The sequence below is a fragment of the Labeo rohita genome, chromosome 1, assembly GCF_022985175.1.
Source record: "Labeo rohita strain BAU-BD-2019 chromosome 1, IGBB_LRoh.1.0, whole genome shotgun sequence".
Classification (NCBI taxonomy): domain Eukaryota; kingdom Metazoa; phylum Chordata; class Actinopteri; order Cypriniformes; family Cyprinidae; genus Labeo; species Labeo rohita.
Window position 1 is genome coordinate 20,377,100 of NC_066869.1, and position 22,904 is coordinate 20,400,003.

At 36.3% G+C, this 22,904-nt stretch overlaps 4 protein-coding genes across 6 annotated transcripts; 3 read left to right on the top strand and 1 right to left on the bottom strand.

The window, feature by feature from the left end:
* Positions 1-1,348: 1,348 nt before the first annotated feature.
* Positions 1,349-6,234, top strand: si:ch211-243a20.4 (uncharacterized). Its single transcript, XM_051111580.1, has 6 exons — positions 1,349-1,552; positions 1,731-2,021; positions 2,396-2,517; positions 4,741-4,848; positions 5,000-5,092; positions 6,077-6,234. Exons 1-6 carry the CDS (start codon positions 1,489-1,491, stop codon positions 6,128-6,130), a joined length of 732 nt encoding a protein of 243 aa, XP_050967537.1. The 5' UTR covers positions 1,349-1,488; the 3' UTR covers positions 6,131-6,234.
* Positions 6,235-6,290: 56 nt separating this feature from the next.
* f8a (coagulation factor VIII associated) lies at positions 6,291-13,319 on the top strand. Of its 2 annotated transcripts, XM_051111561.1 has the most exons (12): positions 6,297-6,471; positions 6,849-6,895; positions 6,983-7,055; positions 7,136-7,295; positions 8,762-8,830; positions 8,955-9,075; positions 9,168-9,260; positions 9,599-9,663; positions 11,142-11,223; positions 11,312-11,358; positions 12,841-12,896; positions 12,994-13,316. In XM_051111561.1, the coding sequence occupies exons 1-12, from the start codon at positions 6,413-6,415 to the stop codon at positions 13,073-13,075; spliced, it is 954 nt and encodes a 317-aa protein (XP_050967518.1). In that variant the 5' UTR covers positions 6,297-6,412; the 3' UTR covers positions 13,076-13,316. The 2 variants fall into 2 exon arrangements, with proteins under 2 accessions (XP_050967527.1, XP_050967518.1); XM_051111570.1 differs by lacking the exon at positions 8,762-8,830 and having other exon boundaries at positions 6,291-6,471; positions 12,994-13,319.
* Positions 13,320-13,345: 26 nt separating this feature from the next.
* emp1 (epithelial membrane protein 1) lies at positions 13,346-17,959 on the bottom strand. Of its 2 annotated transcripts, none has more exons than XM_051111600.1 (5): positions 17,810-17,959; positions 16,315-16,433; positions 15,183-15,291; positions 14,772-14,912; positions 13,346-14,663 (listed from the first exon to the last, which is right to left on the bottom strand). In XM_051111600.1, the coding sequence occupies exons 2-5, from the start codon at positions 16,390-16,392 to the stop codon at positions 14,503-14,505; spliced, it is 489 nt and encodes a 162-aa protein (XP_050967557.1). In that variant the 5' UTR covers positions 16,393-16,433; positions 17,810-17,959; the 3' UTR covers positions 13,346-14,502. The 2 variants fall into 2 exon arrangements, with proteins under 2 accessions (XP_050967557.1, XP_050967549.1); XM_051111592.1 differs by lacking the exon at positions 17,810-17,959 and adding an exon at positions 17,407-17,787.
* Positions 17,960-20,226: 2,267 nt separating this feature from the next.
* Positions 20,227-22,616, top strand: si:ch73-90k17.1 (uncharacterized). The gene is made up of 3 exons (XM_051111548.1): positions 20,227-20,375; positions 20,457-20,575; positions 20,665-22,616. The coding sequence occupies exons 1-3, from the start codon at positions 20,324-20,326 to the stop codon at positions 22,465-22,467; spliced, it is 1,974 nt and encodes a 657-aa protein (XP_050967505.1). The 5' UTR covers positions 20,227-20,323; the 3' UTR covers positions 22,468-22,616.
* Positions 22,617-22,904: the final 288 nt, after the last annotated feature.

Sequence of the window (22,904 nt, forward strand, 5' to 3'; positions counted from 1 at the left end):
TGAATATATATTTAAAAATGTAATTTATTCCTGTGATTTCAAAGCTGAATTTTTAGCATCTTTACTCCAGTCACGTGGTCCTTCAGAAATCATTCTAATTATCCAATTTGCTGCTAAACAAACAAAAATTATTTATTATTAGTATTATTATGTTGAAAACAGCTGAGTAGATTTTTTTCAGGTTTCTTTGATGAATAGAAAATTCTGAAGAACAGCATTTATCTGAAATATAAATCTTTTTTAACATTATAAATGTCTTTATCATCACTTTTGATCAATTTAAAGCTGTTTTTGCTGTATTTTGGATCAAATAAATGCAGGCTTGGTGCACAAAAGAGAATTCTTTTAAAAAACATTAAAAATCTTACAGTTTATTTTTTGACTGGTATAGTGTATTTTAAAATGATTTTTTTTTTTTATATATATTAATCTATTAGTCTGCATTAACATTACTTAATGCATATATATATATTGACTTTACATTTTCTTTTTCCATACTCAATATGTCAGTCATTGTAATTTTGAAAGTGAATCCTGGATATATAATGTTGTCATATGTTTGTTGCATGTACAGGGTATGTGACCTGGTGCTCTTAAAGCAGCACAAAAAACAGTACTTTAATTCAAATTCAGAATAGACATTATATAGCCTAGAAATAATGTTCCTTTATAATAATTGAAAAGCTGTCATTCATTTCAGTACATCACAATCTCAAGTTCAGTTATAATTTAATCTCTCTACGCAGGATAATAAATTATATATTTATATTTCTTACATTATGTTTACACTCTTTGTTACAATGAGAGGATTGCAGTGTTCAATCAGATATGTTTACGAAATCAGCAGAAATGTCCGTGATTGGTTGCATTACTCAACACTAGAAAATACATTGTAAATAGAAACTTTGATGCTTTGGACATACCGGAAAGGTTGCCAAATCTGTTTCGCCAATACCCTGTTATTACTTTTTCAACTGAGGGTGCTTTTACAGCATGAAAAAATGGACGTGTAGTGTGAGAGCAGTGTCATTTGCATGAGTTGGCAGCCCTATATTCATGTACATACATCTGATAAGAGCCCATAACCATAACCAGACCTTAGCTTAATTTTTTTTACAAACATTTTGCAAAGAACCTACGTTTCAGTGTTAAAACCTTGTTTGAAAAACGGTTAAAATTTAGCTCTAGAATTGATCACGCTATCAATACCAAGCAAAAAAACAACAGTTCTGTAAAAGGAGATAATTTAGGAAGTGATCTTGTGGAGTGAGAGAGGAAGTGGTTTCTGAGGATTGCATGAGAAGTTTGTACCTCATGTGAGAGTCCTGTAAACATCCACTGTGGTGTAATATGACTTAACTTCCCGTGCTGTCTGGACAGAAAGCAGCTTTTTACCACTTTGTTTCTGAACTTTGATGAAACAACAGAGAGAAAGAAAAGGTGGCTCATTTTGTTTCAAAAGAAAGGAAATGTAAATTTTTTTCAAGGATGTATTCAACCAAACTTGTGTTGTGTTGGATTGTAATTTTTTGCTGTTGGCAGGAAACTCAAGGTATTGTTGATCTTTAATTAATTGTCATTACAGTGTTTGTTTTATTTCATTTTTATTATTGTATTGGTGCATTTCTCACCCACACCATCTTAAGCTGAATTAGAATCCATAAGTTATGAAAATATCAGGAGAGCACAGATGGTTCAATAACACAATGTTCTCTCCTCCGTTCCTCCAGCCAAACTTGCAGTCTCTATGCTGAATAGAGCCAGAGTAGCACTAGCAGGAGACACTCTTGACTTCAACCTGTCAGTCGTCATCCCAGCAAACGCCACCACTAGCAACATTGAATGCTACCACACTCAACCCACCAACAAGATGAGAGTTTGGCATAAGGAACTTAAAAGTGAATTTAGTGAAACTAAAAAAAAGGTGGCAGCACATATCAAAATGTCCAATAGCTCAAGTTCTGGCCATTACTACTTTAGTTATGCAAATCAAGAAGTGCATTGGGTGGTTCATGTGAGAGGTGAGTCTGCTGATCTTTTCATTTACTCCATGATTTAAGATGTGACTATAATCTCTTAGTCACATCTTAAACGTTTATGCGTATTAATAGAGATTTTTACCTCAGAACTTTTCACTTGAAGTTTGTGGCTTGTGAGTCAATACATAGTCTGGACAGAAACATAAAGAGGTTCATTATGGATGCATTAAAAAAAAAAAAAGACAGCATGTGAGTTTGGCCATGTGACACTATGATTTATTAGACTGAAACTGCCACTTTCAGCAAAAGAAAAGCGATTATGCAAAAAAAATTGAGCTGAAAACTAAGTTTCTCTTTTCCGTTCTCTCTATTTCCTCCTTGTTTCTTCACTCTTACCCCAATTCTGGGTTTTCCAGATAAAGGTTATCAGGAGCCACCTATGGAGTTAAAAAGTGCCATCATCACCATGATGGCATTCTCAGGAATTCTTCTCATCTTCAGTGTTGCTGGGTCACTTTACATATTAAAGAGCTACAAGGTAACACTTGGCCACACATTGTGTCATTAAAACATACTGTAATAATTCTATTCTATTTTATTTAAGTTTCTTTAATTTTGTATGCTTTCCTTTGTACTTTGATGCATAAATCAGATGATCATGCTGATAAAAGTTCAAGGAATGGATTTCTGTACATCTGAAAGGACTCAGTCTAACAATGACAGGTTATGCAATGATCAGACACAACTTTAAAGGGCACCTATTATGCAAAATTCACTTTTGTACATGGTATTTGGACATAAATATGTGTTGGCAGTGTGTGAACACAACCACCCTACAATGTTAAAAATCCACCCACCCTTATTTTTATGCTGCCTTCACGCTATGTCGCAATTACCCTAATTCGGAGATGACAACACGTGACATTTTACTCATAGCTTTCCATGTTGTCGGACTCGGAGGTAGCACCTAAGTAGAGCCAAAATGAGCCTGGCGGCGGTCACGTGGTACATCTGTCACTGGTCCAAGTCGTAACTCTCAGAACATTCCGAGTCTACAAGTTGTAATTACGAGTTCAGGAGCACGTGAGGGCTTTGGCGTTGATAGTGTTGCCATAGAAACTCATAATTCAGAATGTCACGTGTTTTCATCTCAGAATTATGAGATGGCGTGAATGCAGCATCAAATCTCCATTAAACCAAACCAGGCTCATTAGGCATGTGGTTTTGATTCTCAAAGCAGTGTGGGATCACATTGTTTAGGCCTCACACACGGCCGCCGACTGACCCAACCAGTCTCATTAGGCATGCGGTTTTGATTCTCAAAGCAGTGTGACATCCCATTGTTTAGGCCCCGCCCACGGCCCGTCTGTTCCGTCTGCCCCACACACGGCCGCTGACTGACCCAACCAGTCTCATTAGGCATGCGGTTTTGATTCTCAAAGTGTGGATGAGAAACTATAATGTGGACGTATAGTGTTTTAAAACGAAAACCCTGTTTTCAAATGTATCCAGATTAATGTAGATGTAGCCTGAGCTGAAACTTCACAGACACATTCTGGGGACACCAAAGACCAATATTACATATTGTTAAAATAGGTGCCCTTTAAAACTAAACTGACAGGTGAATAACTTTGATTATCAGTGTTGGGAAAAGTTACTTTTAAAAGTAATACATTACAATATTATGTTACTCCATAAAAAGGTAACTGATGCTTACATAATGTATTATGGAAAATAATGCATTTTGTTACTTTTGCGTTGCTTTTTGTCACCTGAGCTAACTTGCTATTTAGATTTGTTAATAACAAAACCCCCAAAAGTTCTATTTTTTGGCAACTCTAAAGACACTCTCCCACCAAAAGTGAAATTAATAAGCTTCAGGCTGAAGGAAGTAATTCTGCTTCTGCATCTCGCTTTCAATTTCTCTCAACAACACAGGGACAGGAGAGGCGTGAATGAATAAAAGGGACAACAATGTAACTTGCATTACTTATTTGACAGAGTAACTCAGAATTGTAAATTTAAAAGTAATCTGTTACTTTACTAGTTACTCAAAAAGTAATCTGATTATGTAACTTGTGTTACTTGTAATGCGTTACCCCAAAACTATAATGTCACAATGGCATCTGTCAAGCGTCCACCATATTAGGCAGCAAGTGAACAGTCTTGAATTGAATGTCTTGAAAGCAGGAAAATGAGAAGAATAATGAGCGATGGCTAGACGACTAGGTCAGAGCATCCCCAAAACGACAAATCCTGTAGGGTGTTCTTGGTATAGTTAGTACATACCAAAAGTGGTGTATAGAAGGACAACCTGTAAACTGGATGTCCAAATCTCACGTGGAGAGCGAAGGCTAGCCATCTGGTCCGATCACACAGAAGAGCTACTGTAGCTCAAACTTCTGAAAACTTAGAATGGTGTCAGAACTCAGTGTATCACACCTTGCAACTTCCAGGACATAAAGGATATTTTTTATGTCTTGGTGCCAGATACTACAGGACAGGTTCAAAGGTCTTGTGGAGTCCATGTCCATTTCAAATAACAGCACAAAGGGCACATACACATATTAAGCATACTAAGAAAAGATGATCTTTGTGTTATTATGCAAGTTTATGTAATCCCAATTGGCTCCAGATGGAGTGTCCAGAATTGCTTTGATTGCAAGATGGTGCTGTCATGACCAAAAAAGGGCATAAGTGTACTGTCCAGAAAATCACATGATACTGCTCGTTTCAACCCTAGGTTTGCCTCATTTTTTAGGAGCAGGCTTCTTGTAGAGACGACAAAAATGAAGTTGCGAAGCAGAGACCAGGGGAAAGTGATGAAGTGATATTAGATGAGGACGCTGCATCTGCATCATTCTACACAGTGAGACAACAGTCTTTTTCTCTTTTGGATATTAGTCATTTGCTCTTTCTGTGTCTCAGTATTTGACATTACCCTGGCATCCTGTTTTAATAAAGATTTGAAATGATGTCTCAAATAAATTTATGTGTCACTTTATACTCCCTTTCAACAGGCACTACAATACAGATCAAGCTCAATTTATGATACACTGCAATTAGACACGATGCACGAAGAAAACACAAAGAAGAAAAAATCAGATAAAAAGGTTTGTTTGATAAGTGGTGTAATATTACATGAAATGTATAGCCTATAATGTAGACCTACATTTAAAAATATGTTTGTAAAATTTTAAAGTATCGAATATATAAGCACAAAGTGCATAATAACTCTAGCATGTTTTGCTGAACATATAATCATGCAGCGAAAACACCTCATTACATACACTTTGCATTTTTATTATAAAACAAATTTTAAATATGTAATACATATTAAAGCAGCAGTAACAATAAAGCATTCAATAAAAGAAAACTGATTTGGTTATCCAACTGTAAACCATGTTGAGAAATACGTGACCCTGCACCACAAAACCAGTCATAATTGTCAATTTTTCGAAATTGAGATTTATATATCATATGACAACTGAATACATAAGCTTTCCATTAATGTATGGTTAGTTAGGATAGGACAATATTTGAATATCTGAAATCTGAGTGTTTCAAAAAAATCTAAATATTGAGAAAATCGCCTTTAAAGGTGTCCAAATTAAGTTCTTAGCAATGCATATTACTAATCAAAACAATCAAAACAATCAAAAATTAAGTTTTGATATATTTATGGTATGAAATTTACAAAATATCCCCATGGAACATGATCTTCATTTAATTTCCTAATGATTTTTGGCATAAAAGAAAAATCAATAATTTTGACCCATACAATGTATTTTTGGCTATTGCTACAAATGTACCCATGCTACTTAAGACTGGTTTTGTAGTCCAGGGTCACATATGAGCAGTCTTAAATGTGTGTTTGTAACAAAAGCATAACCGTATAGCTGATCCACTATGATCATCTTGTTGCAGAGAAAAATTAGCATGTGTAAAGTTTAAATATAAAATGTTCAAATATGAAGCCTTAATTGGTTATTAATATATTACTTATAATTCATAGGTCATGATTGCTTTATTTCTGATTGTTAATGAAGTCATGTTTTTAAAATACCAACCATTTCTACTGATGTGCTCTCTTTCAGCACTGCAAAGAACAAGAAGATGAAGTATTTGATTCTGTCTATGAAAACCTGTGAATGAATGAACTTGCTGGAATGTGATTATTGTCAAATAAAGCTTTTTGTATAATTTAATAGTTTATGGGCCAGTATAACATAAAATAAATGAAATATTAAAACAACTAAATATGTGTCGTTTTCCTCTCGAACTCATCAAACCTCTCGCCTTGATGCAGCCGGCGAAAGCCCCGCCCTTATTCTGTGTAAACCAATCAAAAGACACCTTCATATGCGTTCAACCAATGGACCACTCGAATCCGAACTTCCTGTCTGTTTGCTCCTCCTCCTGAAGTGTCAACAATGGCAGCCGAGGGAGATTTTCTGACGCGCTACCGGGCGGTGTCAAATAAACTGAAAAAGTAAGAGCTAAAATGACATCTTTATATTACTAATGCAAGGATCATTTCAATGTTAACCTTGGTAGACAATTAATGTTGTCTACAATGCTGAGCATAACCAAAAAATGTCGTGACAGCACTACATAACCCTCACTAGCATGTTGCTAATTACATCTCACAAGCTACTAAATGAAGTTCACGTCAATACGATGTATTATTGTAAAAGTACAGAAGATTTATGTATGGACAGCTGAGGGTGACATCGTGTAGATGTTTAATTTCATGCCAGCGGCTTTGCATAACGAACTATTCCAGAGTATGTTCAGTGGGGATGTTCAACCTGTCACATTAATCTCATATAGTGGCCTTTTAATTTTTTTCTTCCCCCTTAATCACAGACGCTTTCTGCGAAAACCTAATGTCGCTGAAGCAAGTGAACAGTTTGGTGAGTAACGTTAACGTTACTGTGACAGAAAAGCTATGCTAGGCGGTAATGCTAGTCTGTTTATCATTATGTGACATATTTCCTCAGGTCAGCTGGCCAAAGAGCTCAAACAGCAGGACTGTCCTCAGTATGCTGCCTTCTGTAATCTCGCAATGGCCCGGTAACACAGCATTTCACACAGCTATCATTTCTTCATCCTTTTGTCTGATCTAAAACAACAATGTTTTTTTCTCTTCGTAGCTGTGAACAGACCCTCTTCAATGCTCCAGGAGAAGCCCTGGCATTGACAGATGCAGCTCGACTCTTTTTGGCCTCGGAACAGGAAACCAGAGCGCTGAGGGCTCCTGGCTTTGATGAGAATATGCAGGCAGCCATGAACTGCTATAGTTTTGCTATTAAGGTATTTACCGGAAACACATTTATTATGAGTTACTTAAGCTCAGGCAGATAAGCTGTGGTTGTCTTTTATTTTGCAGGATGCTGGCCTCACTTCATGATTTAAATAGAATGAAAAGACTATTTTCAATATAAAACTAGATGACTCTCCTGCTCAGTGTAGTGTTACAGTTTTATTTTATTTATTTATTTTTTTTTATATTTTTTATTTTAACATAATTGCGATATTTTTGTCATATTTTATCATTTTTTTTAAATACAGGAAAAAAAATACCAGTCAAAAGTTTTTGAATGTTTTTTGAGAAGTCTCTTCTGCTCACCAAGCCTGTATTTATTTGATCCGACGTACGGCAAAAACAGTACAATTCTGAAATATTTTTACTATTTAAAATAACTGTTTTCTATTTGAATATATTTAAAAATGTAATTTATTCCTGTGATTTCAAAGCTGAATTTTTAACATCATTACTCCAGTCACATGATCCTTCAGAAGTCATTCTAATATTCTGACTTGCTGCTCAAAAAACATTTACTATTATTATTATGCTGAAAACAGCGGAGTAGAATTTTTCAAGTTTCTTTGATGAATAAAAGGTTCAGAAAAACAGTACTTATCTGAATTTTTTGTATAATTATAAATGTCTTTATCATCACTTTTGAGCAATTTAAAGCATCATTCCTAACAGAAGTATTAATTTCTATAATTTCTTTCCCAAAAAAAAATTATTCTGACTCCAAGCTTTTGAATGGTATAGTGTATAATCTTGAAAAAGCTTTTTATTGCAGATAAATGCTGATCTTTGGATCTTTCTATTCATCAAAGAATTCTGAAAAAATGTACTTTACTGTTTTAAATATTGATGATGATGCTGATGATGATAATAATAATACATGTTTCTTGAACAGCAAATCAGCATATTAGAATGATTTCTGAAGGATCATGTGACACTGAAGACTGGGGTAATGATGATGAAAATTCATGTTTGATCACAGAAATAAATTACATTTTAAAATTCAGATTCAAATAGAAAGCTGTTATTTTAAAAAGTAAAAATATTTCACAATATTACTGCTTTTGCTGTATTTTGAATCGAATAAATGCAGGCTTGGTGAGCAGAAGAGACTTCTTGAAAGAGACATGTTACTATTCAAAAACACTTTGACTGGTAGTGTATATAGTTTTCATAAATCTGTTGATGACTATGATCAGCTACAACTACAAGCAGAGCAAAATATTATCTAAATAGTTATAGTTCACCCCAAAATGAAACTGTTTCAGCTAATTGTCGCTTACATCTAGCTGCAGTTCCAGGTTTCATGTTGAAATGCTCCTAAAATTGATTTCATTTAAGTCATTTGAAGAATACCTCTCTTTACTGGATTAATGAAGTAAAAAGCCTAAAATCTTGCAATCACATGCAGTTTTTGTGTGTGTTTTATACTGCATATATGTACTTATATATTGTTTAGGTCTATATTGAGATGAATCAGCCTGTTATGGCGGCCAGTCTCTCACTGGAGCTTGGCAATGCTCTGAAGGTGAGACATTAATCATTGTAATACATGGAGCGGCTTTCTGTTTATAAATGAATTAAAATTGCATATTCATCTTGTTCCACGGTGCTTAATCTTGTTGTGGTCCTGTTTATATATTTGTGTGTAGGAGATGAACAGACCCGGGGAGGCGATAGTTCATTTCCAGAGAGCTGCAGAACTGCAGATTCAGACTCCAATTGAGGCCCTGCTGTCACTGTGGGAAATGGCTTCCTGCAAAATACTGACCCGTGAGTGTTTTCCTGTCTGAATGCAGTGATTCATGTTGGTATAGATGAACTTCTGTGGTTGTCAGAGCAGTGATGTGATGTTTGATTGGTAGGTGATTATGATGGCGCTCTTGCCGTTCTCTCTGAGATGCAGCACATGTGTCAGGAACGAGGACTACAGCTACCCGGGACAAACACCCCTGTCGGTATGAATATAATGAACTTTCACAACATAATACAATCGATCTTAGTTTTGAAATCTACGCGTGTGAGGTTTGGTGGCCTAAAATCAGGGATTTTCACCAGATTTTGCTGTTTGTTTGGATTTACTGATCATACCCTGCAATCACACATTTATAAGCAGCAGTCATGTTATGTCTTGTGACTGATTTCCATGCTTGTCAAGGATGTGTTTTTCAGTTGCAGAGTCAGCAGTCTTTTAGTTTATGTAGACATCAGCTAATAATAATGATACCAAGGAAATTACGCATATGCTGTAAGATTCTTTAGATTCATGCTTCAATTCTCTTTGTTTTAATTCCAGGTGCATTTATGGATATCATAGCAAAGTGTGAAATCTCCAGGGTATTACTTCTTATGCTGCTTGAGGTAAATTATACATTTCAAATCTGTGAGGTTTACAAATACAGTTTGTGCATAATTATTAGGCAAGTTGATATTCCGATCATATTTTTTTTACAAGCACATTTTACCAATTCCAAACTACATCAGTCTTAATAACTACTGATAATTTTGCATTTAATCATTTATAAGTGATTATATAATTGCCCATGAGGACTGGAAGTGAAAAAAATATTCAGGTGTGCATAATTAAGCAGGTTTCCTTTTACAGATAAAATGAGTTAAAAAAACATATTTAACTCAGACTCAAAATCAAAAATTATTAAATGCCCATGAGAAGGATGCAATACTAGAATTTAAAAGTTAAAGGAGAAGTCCACTTCCAGAATAACAATTTACAAATAATGCACTCATCCCCTTGTCATCCAAGATGTTCATGTCTTTCTGTCTTCAGTTGTAAAGAAATTATGGTTTTTGAGGAAAGCATTTCATGATTTTTCTCCATATAATGGACTTCATTAGTACCCTGATTTTGAACTTCCAAAATGTAGTTTAAATGCAGCTTCATAGGGCTCTAAATGATCCCAGCCGAGGAAGAAGGGTCTTATCTAGTGAAACCATATTTTCTTCACGACAGAAAGACATGAACATCTTGGATGATAAGGGGGTGAGTAAATTATTTGTAAATTGTTGTTCTGGAAGTGGACTTCTCCTTTAAGGCATGACCATTGGACAGCAAAATGCTCACTGGGTCAGCACAGTCAGGGAAAAAAACACAGATGGAGAAGAAAAGACACGTTAACTGCAAGAGAATTAAAGTGAGAAATTAGGCATGAAACCATTAGGAACCAAATGCCACCATTTTCCAAAACTGGAGTCTCTGGAAGTGCAACGTGCCAGGTTCTCAGAGACTTTGCTGGGTAAAAAATCCTAAAAAAGGACCCTTGCTTAATAAGAATAACTTGCTGAAGTGTTGTGAAATACATCAGGACAGGTAAGTTGAGAGTGACTCTTGAAGGACCAGCATCACATCCTATCTTCTAGAATCTGGCAGTGAGTTTTGGGATTTTACTTTTAGTTCATCTCTGCAAGACAAACTTTTCACTCCCAAAACTTACTGCCACATTCTGGAAGATAAATTGTTCTAAATAAATCTAACCATGCTGGCCTAATGAGCATTTCGCTGTCCAATGGTCATGCCTTAACTTTGCAAATTATAGTTTTGCATTAGTATTGTATCCTTCTCATGGGCATTTAATAATTTTCGACTTTCAGTCTGAGTTTCTTTTTTTTGGCTCATTTTATATGTAACAGAAAACCTGCTTAATAATTATACACACCTGAATATAAGAGTGAGTTTTTCACTGTCATGGACAATTATATATCACTTATAAATGATTAAATGCAAAATGAATAGTACTTTCTAAGATTGATGTGGTTTGGAATTGGTAAAATGTGTTTACTATCCCCAAAAATGACACTATATGTTTGTGTCTGTGTTTTAGCCTCCCCCTCAAAAGCTATTACCCGAGCATGCTCAAACACTAGAGCGATACGCCTGGGAATCCTTCGACTCACATAGTCAGGGTAAGACTTTCTAGCTAATGGAGAACCAGGCACAGTGTTTTCTTTGGTTGCTGATCTTTATAATCTGTTGTTACCCTCTGTGCTTTAGTAAACTTCCTTCCAGAAAATGTGTTCCTCCTTCTACAGTCGGTTGTGGTGAGTACTAACCTAATCTATTTGTAAAATTAGGTTGTTAAAATATACAGTCTATACAGAGTCCACATTTAAAATCTGCATTCAGAATCCAATTTAAACCTGGAAATAAACTGGAAACGTGTTTTCCAACTCTAAATATTTAAAACAAAGAAGCATTATGACATAAACCTAAGAAATATTTTTTTACTAAGAAAATATATTACAGATGAAAAGTTTTGTGTCAGAAAGATTTATTTATTTATTTATTATTATTTAAAGAAATTAAAAATTACACAAATACATTAAGCAAGGATGCATTAAACTGATCCAAAGTCAAAGTAAAGACATTTATAACATTACAAAAGATTTCTAAATACATTTCTAATAAATTTCTGATAAATGCTGTTCTTTTGAATTTTCTATTCATCATGGTTTCCACAAAAATACTAAGCGGCACAGAGATTTTTAATGTTTCTTTAGTAGCAAATCAGCATATTGGAATGATTTCTGAATGATCATGTGACACTGAAAACTGGAGTGTCACAGGAATAAATAAAATTATAAAATATATTCAAATAGAAAACAGTTGTTTTAAATTGTAGTAATATTTTATAATTATAATTTTTACTGTATTTTTGATCAAATAAATGCAGCCTTGGCAAGCATAAGAGACATTAAAATAAAAGAATGAATGTAATTTAATATATTTGTAATTTTTATATTTATAAAATACAGTTGACGTCAAACGTTTACATACTCCTTGCATGTTAATTATTGTACCAAAATAGGAGGGATCATACAAAATGCATGTTATTTTTCTTTTAGTACTGACCTGAATAAGATATTTCACATAAAAGACGTTTACCACAAGAGAATATAATAGCTGAATTTATAAAAATGACCCTGTTCAAAAGTTTTCATACACTTAATTCTTAATACTGTGTTGTTACCTGAATTATCCACAGCGTTTTTTTTTTGGTTTGGTTTTGTTTTGTAGTTGTTCATGAGTCCCTTGTTTGTTCTGGACAGTTAAACCGCCTGCTTTTCTGCAGAAAAATCCTCCAGGTCCCACAAATTCTTTGGTTTTTCAGCATTTTTGTGTATTTAAACCCTTTCCAATAATGACTGTATGATTTTGAGATCTATCTTTTTCACACACACAAGGACGAAGGACAGAAGGTTGGGCTATATGTAAATGTCTTTGATGTAAAATATCTTACTCAGGTCAGTACTAATTAAAAAATAATATGCATTTTCTATGATCCCACTTATTTTGGTAAAATAATTAACACTTTGTAGATTCTTCAAGGGGTATGTAAACTTTTGACCTCAACTGTACTTTGCAGTGAAAATCATATGAAATAATTATTAAAAAAAAGCAAAATAGATGCATTTCCAATAGTGGTCTCTGACTTTTAGACTGTACTATTGTCTAAAATGCGATAAACCGATTACTAGTAGGACTCTTATTTTGTATTAAATGCTCTGACCGGCCTGTTACAGATGGCCTGTCAGGAAAAGGACACAGAATCTCTTAAGGCTCTCCAGACAGAACTATGGTGAGCTTTCTGCATTTCCTGACCCTACGCATTTATCTACATTAGACTGAAGCCTTTGCAATTAGATAACCATCACCTTTCTCTTCTCTCACAACAGGCCTCTGCTTTCGGCAGAACAGAATCATCTCCTCCACTTAGTTGTTCAGGAACGAATTACACCCTCCGGTCAGGGCATATGATTCAGTGCAATACACCCCCACAAAACAGATCTTATTGGAACATTCCTATGCTAGTGCCTGGTGCATTTTGCATGAGGACTGTAGAAGGTCACTGAACCTTACAGAGCTGTACATGCAAAAGGTTTCATTGCTTTTGTGATATAAATGTACATTTTATTCACCATTTTCATATAATGGCAAGATATTGTGTGATAAAGTTAAATGATTGTGTTAAAGCTTATTTAAAGTTGTTAAATATTGATGTTGTAAATAATAAAAGAGCAAAACCGATTCTTATGGCAAGGTTTTTATTTGTGTGATTAGTAAAATTAATGTCCTCCCTGGTTTACACTGTTTGGCTTTGCATTGAAAAAATAAAGTCCTTTCCATTTACTATCATACTGCAACATAAAAATACATCTAGAGCTGGTTAAAACTTTAACCGAACAAAGTAAGCAGAAACTGGATAGCTCAGACATCCATAAGGAGCTTCTTCCTTGAGAGGATGCTGAATAATTGCTCCCATAGAATTATGACTAGATATTGACATTTAAAAAACAAAAGCATTCTAAAAATTATTTTGAACATTCTGTGCTCTACAATTAGAATCTTACAAGGTGATCATCTGACCACATGAGCAATCATTTATCATCATCATGCTAATCAAAAATGGCTGGCATAGCAACAGGGCCCAGGATGTCATTATCAAGGAAGCTGTTCGCCACACAGAAATTGTTAAGTAAATATGGTGGCAGAGGGTCTGTACAATGAAATTACAAAAAGATTGTGTATTCAGAAGTCTACATGATCAAGTGGATGATCACAAATTGAACAGCACCATAATGCATCGCAGTAACAAAGATTTGACCCTTATCTTGACCTAGAGACTATCCTGTGCTATTACCATCTACAACACAAAAAAAAAAAAATCCATTGAAATAAAATAAACCCATGTTTAAGACATAATTCTTAAAGTGCAAGTGATGTTTTAAACTACACTTTGATAACTTATATTTTTCTGTATGTACTTTATATGTACAACTTATCTTTTTCTTTATACATATTATAAATACATTTTTTACATTTCATTCTTGTATATACTGCATCTTCAGCATCTTAACCCCTGCAATAAAGCATGTAGACCCTCTTACTGCCCTCAGTGCTTTGAAAAACAAGGAAAGATGACCTATCAAACCAATCTATTGTGTTACTCCAAACAAAAATGTTAACTCCTCTAGTCAATTTTTCTTAAATGCTGAATCAACATACTCTGAGTTTAAACTTTTCTCAAAAGTTTCAATGCACTGCTAATGCTGCGATTTGTTGCACAAGTTCTACAATTCCAGCCAACACCTGTAATATTTGAGACAACTCACTATTTTCAAGTTCTGCATTTTGAAGTAAAATAATTAAGGCTGTACATTAGCACTGAGAGCGAGGGCTAAAGTTTAATCCGCTCGTTTGCGCAGGATGATGTACATAATTCCAGTGAAGAGGGTCAGCAGCCACCCAAACCAGGCCATGATGTAGGACCAGCCGTACCAGCCATTCTTCTCATTCCAGTGAAAGTTATCAGTGTAGATTGATAGAGCCACCATGATGCAGAAACCTACAAGTCCAAGAGAAATGTATAAATGTATGACAAAAATGAATGTCTGTATGTACGTTTTCAATAATGCCCTCATTTAACCTTGGATTTACAGAAACAGGAGCTTACAGGAGATGAGCTGCACAACTCCAGAGATGGTGAACCGCTTTCCTTTGCCCAGAGTAAAGAGTTGGAATATAAACACGCACAGAGAGAACACAGCAAACAGGCAGGACAGCACTGCAAACGCCTGGACCGCTTGCAGGTAGTCTAGAAGGACGAATTAAAAGGGAATCGTGAATGTCCCAGTCTGTACACTCTTAAAAATAAAGGTTCTTTAATGGGATGAAGAACCTTTACCATCCATGTAACATTTTCATTACACAAAGGGGTTTTTTTATAGTAGAAAAAGGTTCTTTGGAGAACCCAAAATGGTTTTATGGCATCACTGTAAAAACCCACTTTTGGAATCAATTTTGAACAACGTACAAGCAAAAATATACATGCAAAAATGCATACTGTTCCAAGTATTTGTATTACCTTTCCGGTAAGAGGTTGGTATGTCCATGTACACCCAGACATTATCATTGTTCTCCATCACCCATCTGCCCCACAAGTCTGTATAAAGGTTCTCTGTGAACCACCACGCCTGGGAAAATCAAAAACCTATCATTAACTACAAACAAAACAAAATGATTGTACAAACACCTTCAGATCACAACACACATACTTTTCACATTTGTTGAAAGGTCACGTATCTTCATGTATGATCAAGACATATGGATTTTATTACATACAGCTGATGTCAAAAGTTTACACACACCTTGCAGAATCTGCAAAATTATTTTACCAAAATAAGAGGGATCATACAAAATGCATGTTATTTTTTTTATTTAGTACTGATCTGGACAAAATATTTCACATAAAAGATGAATAGTTGAATTTATAAAAATGACCCTGTTCAAAAGTTTACAAAAACTTAATTTTTAATATGGTTTTGTTACCCGAATGGGTTGTTCATGAGTCCCTTGTTGGTCCTGAACAGTTAAACTGCCCACTGTTCTTCAGAAAAGTCCTTCAGGTCCCACAAATTATGTTTTTTTTTTAGCATGTTTGTGGACAACTGAGGGACTCATATGCAACTATTACAGAAGGTTCAAATGCTCACTGATGCTCCAGAAGGAAACATGATGCATTAAGAGCTGGGGGTGAAAACTTTTTAAATTTGAAGATCAGGATAAATTTGACTTATTCTGTCTTCCGGGAAACATGTAAGTATCTTCTGTAGCTTCTGAAGGGCAGTATTAAATGAATTAGATTTAGGCAAAATAAGAAAAATGTACATCTTCATTATGTTCCAAAGTTTAGACCCCTGGCTCTTAACGCATCGTTTTTCCTTCTGGAGCATTAGTGAGCATTTGAACCTTCTGTAATAGTTGCATATGAGTCCCTCAGTTGTCCTCAGTGTGAAAAGATGGATCTCAAAATCATAGTCATTGTAGGTAAACGCCTTTTATTTGAAATATCTTATTCAGGTCAGTACTAAATAAAAAAATAACATGCATTTTGTATGATCCTTCTTATTTTGGTAAAATATTTAACATTTTGCAGATTCTGCAAGGTGTATGTAAACTTTTGACTTCAACTGTATATACATAAATGAGGAACTTACATCATCTATAGTTGCCCAAAAAAGGAAGAAAATCGTAGTCAGATGAAGCAAACAGATTCCTGCCAAGGCCTTGAACATATTCAGAGGATAAGGGGGAAACAGGGTGGAACAATATCCTGCTGTAAAAGAAATATTATAAGACATAACATCATGTGTTTAAGAAATACTCCACATCAAAAGGTCCTGTGCAATTCAGCAGTGACTTACTGAGAATAGCCATGCTTTTGAAATACAAAAGTTGCCTTGCATTCATAGATATCCCAGGAAAAGTCATATTCAAAATGAATCTATGCTTTTTATTCACACAGTGCTTTTAAATGTGTGTTTGATCTTAAATCAAGCACAGTATATTTTCCCAATATGCTGATAACAAAGCAGTCATGGCCTATGACATCACCACATTAAAGCTGCAGAAATGCTGTGCAATAAACAGCAAATAATTTATCGCTTCTATAGGGTCACTTCACTTTTGAGATACTAGCTTTGTTTCTACCAAGATTACATGCACAAATCTCCCACGACTGCTAAACTACAATGTCATGTGGGAGGAGGAGATTACTCTGATGCTTTCTTTAAGACAAGATACAGTAGGTGAACTGCAATGTCATTTAAAATGCTGATTCATGCTATTCATACCAACAACAATAACGTTTTAAGAGAAATTACTGTGTTAAATCCCATTCAATATTATATATATCAACAGTTCAGAGCAGATCTTCTGAAATGCATTCCTATTTTATATTCATTTTATGCCTGTTCAAAATACCGCTTGATGGGATAAACAATCTTATTTATTGTTAAATTCTAATAAATCTACATTAGACAAATATACAATGGAAGCTAAAGCACAAGCTCCCGCGAATTACAGATGTCCGACACAGAATGAATTCGTGTCACGTCATGCGTTCGGGTGCATTTTCATCCAAACAGTTTTCACTCAATTCTAAACGTTCGATTGCAGTTTAAAATATATTTCCCGTTCTTTTATATCGATTCTAATTCCAAGACGCTTAATTGTATTAATAAATAATAACTTTACAACCTCACTGGCATGAGAATTCTACAGCGATGGCACAGATAATAAAAGGTTACCTTGGGTATTTTAAGCTCTCAATTTATTTTCTTGATTTTCGTAGCCTATCTGATGCCCCAGCATCCGCGGATATTCGCACTTCCCCGCACCTCGTCCGTCGTCTCGCCCCCCTCCCGCACTCTTTGCTGCATAGAGGACCCCACCCATCCCAAGGACTTACTTTCAAGTCCTTACGTATCCCACATCCAGCGAAATCCTAGAACTGTATTGTCGCTCACTGGAAATTCATGCACGGGATGTAGTAAGAGACACACAAACGTTGATTTCTCTCAATGTCAAAACAGCCACCAAAAACATTTTATTTTTAAATGCCGGGTTGTTTAGATGCCTAAACGCACTGTAAATTACTTTAGCCGAGTGCTCAATTATGTGCAAGAGTTTGCGATGTCGTCATCCTTTTACCTAAAGCTGTGATGTGCTATACAGCGATCTATCCGCATGCCGCAGCATCTTAACTCAGCTCTTCTAGAGATACACGGTGACCGCAGACTCCACACTCGCCCGGTGTCGCACTCATAACTGCAGGCATAAAAGTGGTTGCAAGGGCCAAACGCAGCACATGGCTACCCAACAATAGGGTGATCTCAGAGCCAGTCAAAACCCATCTCTCCAATCACGATAAAGTAGCGCAGAGGCAGAAAATGATGCGCAGGTACTTTGCAGAGGTTGATGATGAGTCATCTAAAGCAGGTTTGGAGCGACACCTACTGTGGATTTAATGGAACAGTAGGACTCTAGGTGAGATCATTGACCGGTTGCATAAACTGCTTAAAGTTATTCATCTATTTGTTTCTTTAAGACCGGTTATAACAATGACTTCTGTGCGCAGTGGTTGTGTTTTTATTTATTTATTTTTTTTTTTTAGCCTACAGTTTAAACTGCTGAAAAGCCACTGGTTTTACCGACGTTTAAAGCTTAAGCATTTTCTAAATGAAATAAGACTCAACAAATTCTCTTAGCATGATTTTGTACAACTTCAAATCCTTTATATGTAATATGCGTGTGGTTCGGTGTTTAAAAACGACACCTAATGTCATTGGGCAATTAACCTCAGCTGTGGTTTATTTCATATAATGAGGAAGTCCCGATGCTTGGTTTCGCTTGCTTCAATTAGTAAAACCCTTCGTTGTGACTTGAGATTTGTTATATTGTATTTTTATACCTAGCTCGATGGGCATTGGCTCGCACGAACATAAACCAAGACGAGCTAAACACCAAAAATAATGAAAAGTTGTTAAATCACTAACGAGCGGCAAAGAAGCCTATCCAGTATGAACAAGTACGGCCTTCTCCCAGTTTGTATTTTATTGTTGGCTTTTCAGATTGTTTTCGGTAACGCCATTTGGAAATACCCTCTGTCAAAGTCTAAAGTTCACAACGAGATTTCCAGTGGCGATTTCTTCAAGTCTGTTTGGCGAAACGCAAAACATCGAAGAAGTGTGAAATATGCAGGAGGTGGACAACTGAAGACTGCGGATTTGGCACAGAGAGCACAAAATAAACCGCAGTCTGAATGCGGCGACAGAGTATTAACAGTTACTATAAAACACGCCGACGTCATCAATATCCGAATTTATGGACGTAAGTGTAAACGACAACCTAATTCGAATCAACCAAGTCAAGTGCTTATTTAAACTGTGGTTCTTCGTTTCTGATAGCACATGGAGACCTGCTTCACTTGGGCCAGTTAGCAGCTTTTTGTGGTGTTTCCATCAAAACTACAAACACAGATGTTCGCCTGCTGTTCAACTATGGTTCCTGTTATGTGAAACAAGAGGCAAGCTTCCATTTTGTTTTTCATTTCAGTCTTTGTGTGTGTTGCTGTTTTAGTAAGACATGTTAGCTTTGTCCCTTATGGTTCTTTTGTTTTTGCTAGTTATTTTGACTTTCAAGACTCTTTAAGCTTTTATATTGCTCTTGCGGCCTGCCCAGTGCTGATGTATCCCGAGCAAGCCTAATATCAACAGTGGCGGATGTTGCATTGCTATTGATTTTCATGGTTTTCTGAACCTACATTGGTATCCAAACACGGCAAATCCAACGTGTTGGTGTTTAGCTGTTATTTCAGAAATGGTGGTCAAAAGATTCTTGATGGTCACGGTAACCCCGTCAAAGTCAAGCTCCTGACACAAGCGGTTCTTGCATCTACACTGTAAAAAAAAAAATAAAAAAACACAATTTGTTGAGTCAGCTTAAAATAATTTGTTACTCTGCTGCCTTAAAATATTAAGTTCAGTCAACTAACATAAGTTTAGTCAACTTGAAATGTTAAGTTGTACTAAGTAACAACTTAGATATTTGTGTTAGCTAAACTTAACAGATGGGTAAGTAACCCAGCTGCCTTAAAATTTTAAGTTGATTTAACTCAAATATCTAAGTTGTCACTTAGTATAATTTAACATTTCAAGTTGAATAAACTTTTTTTTGAGTTGACTGAACTTAAAATTTTAAGGCAGCCAGGTTACAAATTATTTTAAGTTGACTCAACAAATTGTTTTTTACAGCATAGACCAGAAATATTTTGGTGCTACTTATGAACCACTTTTCTGGGTTCAGAACTGGTGCTTTGGGTGTCGAAAGACAAAGAACCGATTTGAAGCTAGGCTCTGGCTACAAACCAGCACTCAAACTGCCTTTGTGGAAAAGGGGCATCAGTGGTGTTTGGCTAGTCCTGTAATTGCAACATGTGGACCCCAAAGATGACTCCTAAAACAATGTGCTTATTATTATTATTATTATTATTATTATTATTATTATTATTATTATTATTATTATTATTATTATTATTTTGTTGTTGTTCTATTAAAATTCTAGCCAACCGAATATGTATTGTCTCTGAGCTGGTATGGGACAGATCTTGACCTGTCCTGTCCTGTAAGCGTGACCCCTCCCTCCTTCGTCTGTAAGAACAATGCCATGGAATTGACTGTTGTTGGTGATGGGACAGCAGATGAACTATCAGTTGCATGTAAGTATTGAGTGATGGTCGGGGAAGAAAGTGTTTTTGTGGGACCTTGCTGATATTTGTTAATGTCACTTGTTTTCACAGTAAATGGGGAATGGGCACCTCTGCTTTATGTGGCCACTCAATGCTGGCACCGAGAGGTGTCCAGCCAAGGAGATCTCACCTTCTTAGTTCCATATACCAGCTGCGGTGTCAACTTCAGGGTAAGTATTATTTTTTTTTTTTTTTTTTTTTTTTTTTTTAATTTGTAAATTTGAAGTTATTTCTGACATGTATTTTAAATGTGACTCAGGATGGTCGTTTCATTCTGGATTTGAGATCAAAAGACAAGATGATTCCACTGTCTTGTCCATATGACTCAATATCAGGGCTTTCTTTGACAAACCAACCACTGCCACAAAGAGAACCCAGTGTATACCACAAATCACCAACTGGATTTCCTACAAAAGCAATAGCCGGTCAGATTGTGAAGGAGGAGCATGGATTTCTTGTTGAGCAACTGGCAAGAAATGCAGCTAGAACACCCGCTGTACATCCCAGAAGTCATTTGCTGCCTAAATTACCATCTTTGCCTGGTTCTTTTAATCTAGCTGTAAACTTCCCATTTTCACTTCCCATACCATCCCGGCCAGCTCACAGAGACCAGACAAGTAAACCTGTGGATTTGACTCCTGCACCGACCCCTGCACCGACCCCTGATCCTACTGTCTCTAGCTCTGAGTTTACCGACAGTGTTCAAAGTCAACTGCCCCATTATGTCTCCGAGCAGATCCACCAGGAACTTGCTGCTCCAGTCACTAAGGCTCCTAAATCTGAACATCACTACATGCAGTATCCTTACACGTTCCAAAAACCTGTTTCAGCTTTCTCTCAAACTGAGCCTTCTCTTGCTCAGGAATACCAACCTCCAAGAATGCCTGTTCCTAGCGCTGCACTGTATCAGCCTTATGGGATGACTCAGAATTTTCCTAAACCTAATCCACTTCATGTAAATCCTGCTTTTGCCAGTTTAGCGCCATATATTCCACCTGGTTATTATTTGTGCCCTTATTACAATCAGCATCCACCGGTTCTTCCACAGATGTTTCAGCCTCCCGTTCCAACTCAGCCTTTACTGTATCAAAAACCCAGTTATCAAAAGCCTGAGATTACTCCCCTTGCCCCTACTGACCCTGCTGTGCCTCCCATGAAAGAGTACTCAGAACAGCAACTGGCTAGTGCTGTAGCTTCCAGCCCTCATGATTCTGGTAGTCAACGTTTCCAGCCTACTCAGTACCAGCCGTACCTTTACCAAAGTAGTCATGGTCGTCCAAGTTCCACCACACCCTTATCTCCAACTTCTCAGCTTATTCCCATATACCTGCAATCTCAAACAAGGCAATATCCTCCTTATCCTGCTTTTCAAGATGCAAGACCAGCCCAGCCACAATATTACCAAATGCTTAATCAACCTAGTGGATCAGTCCAACAGCCTTGGACAACCAGTCGCCTTCCTGTAAAAAGTTTGCCTCAAGAGTCAAGACCGTTGACGCTAGCTTCAAGCCAGACACCTGAGCATCTCCAGTATCAGACTGGTGGAGACCAAGCTCTAGATCTGTATCAGAGGTCTGGCACAGGAATCTCAAGTCCTTCACAATACCAGCTCAGTGAGTTTCCCAAATTCCCATATCCAGCACTGAGACCAGAGGTACTTTCAGGTTATGTTTCCACAGAAAATAGTGGTTCTAAGGGATTTTTCCAGCCACGGTCCAAAGCTCCAGTTCCCATTCCAGAGGCCCCAGCTTTTACAGGCACCCGTCCTATTATATCCTCGCCACCCCCCGAGCACCAACCTTTGCAGGGAAAATCTGAGGCACAAGTTGCACAGCTTCCTTATAGTCAGGGTCCTTTAGTCGGATACATACAAAATCCCCATGTCAACCGTCAAAGGCCAAGTGAACCACGCAGTCAGAAGCCTCAGAATGACACTCTGCCACACTACCAATTTTTCAGACAAGCAAATCTACCGAAGGATGTTTATGTGCCACCACACTTCAGGTCTACCTCCCAGGAAGAAGTGCAATCAGCAAAAAAGGCATCACATTCTGGGTCATAATTCTACAGACATCCAACTGCTGATGCTCACAATTAAAATGTTCATGTTTGGGGTTGGTGTTGGTGTTCAATGTTGATGTTTGTTATGAAAAGATGGTCTTAATAAATGGTCTTTTGAGAGGTTTTGTTTAAAAAAAAAAAAAAAAAGTTTGATAAAATGAATTCATATAGTGGTGTAAAAGTGGCTTGATAAACCATGTATTCTATTGATAATATAATAAATATTTTGTAAGCTGTGCTTGTTGACCATTCAATGATTTGATGCATTAAGCTCACAATACATAGATTTACTAAGATTTTCAATACCTTAAAAGTAATAAACTACACTGAATTCAACCACTGTTTTGGTATTTAAATCTCATAAAGCTACACCCCAGCACCAGATGTCAATATAACATCAGGTTCATTTTGGTTGAAAATGAAAATCTGGTTGACATC

What these genes read in the sequence shown, in the direction of transcription:
- si:ch211-243a20.4 (XM_051111580.1), top strand. Translation starts at nt 1,489, where the DNA reads ATGTATTCAACCAAACTTGTGTTGTGTTGGATTGTAATTTTTTGCTGT. An exon ending in CTGTTGGCAGGAAACTCAAG is followed by an intron (nt 1,553 to 1,730) that starts GTATTGTTGATC and finishes CCGTTCCTCCAG; the next exon opens with CCAAACTTGCAGTCTCTATG. An exon ending in CATCTGCATCATTCTACACA is followed by an intron (nt 4,849 to 4,999) that starts GTGAGACAACAG and finishes CCCTTTCAACAG; the next exon opens with GCACTACAATACAGATCAAG.
- f8a (XM_051111561.1), top strand. Translation starts at nt 6,413, where the DNA reads ATGGCAGCCGAGGGAGATTTTCTGACGCGCTACCGGGCGGTGTCAAAT. An exon ending in GCTATAGTTTTGCTATTAAG is followed by an intron (nt 7,296 to 8,761) that starts GTATTTACCGGA and finishes TATATTGTTTAG; the next exon opens with GTCTATATTGAGATGAATCA. An exon ending in CGGGACAAACACCCCTGTCG is followed by an intron (nt 9,261 to 9,598) that starts GTATGAATATAA and finishes TTTTAATTCCAG; the next exon opens with GTGCATTTATGGATATCATA.
- emp1 (XM_051111600.1), bottom strand. Translation starts at nt 16,392, where the DNA reads ATGTTCAAGGCCTTGGCAGGAATCTGTTTGCTTCATCTGACTACGATT. An exon ending in ACCAACCTCTTACCGGAAAG is followed by an intron (nt 14,913 to 15,182) that starts GTAATACAAATA and finishes TCGTCCTTCTAG; the next exon opens with ACTACCTGCAAGCGGTCCAG. An exon ending in AGTTGTGCAGCTCATCTCCT is followed by an intron (nt 14,664 to 14,771) that starts GTAAGCTCCTGT and finishes TTGGACTTGTAG; the next exon opens with GTTTCTGCATCATGGTGGCT.
- si:ch73-90k17.1 (XM_051111548.1), top strand. Translation starts at nt 20,324, where the DNA reads ATGGAATTGACTGTTGTTGGTGATGGGACAGCAGATGAACTATCAGTT. An exon ending in AGATGAACTATCAGTTGCAT is followed by an intron (nt 20,376 to 20,456) that starts GTAAGTATTGAG and finishes TTGTTTTCACAG; the next exon opens with TAAATGGGGAATGGGCACCT. An exon ending in GCTGCGGTGTCAACTTCAGG is followed by an intron (nt 20,576 to 20,664) that starts GTAAGTATTATT and finishes AATGTGACTCAG; the next exon opens with GATGGTCGTTTCATTCTGGA.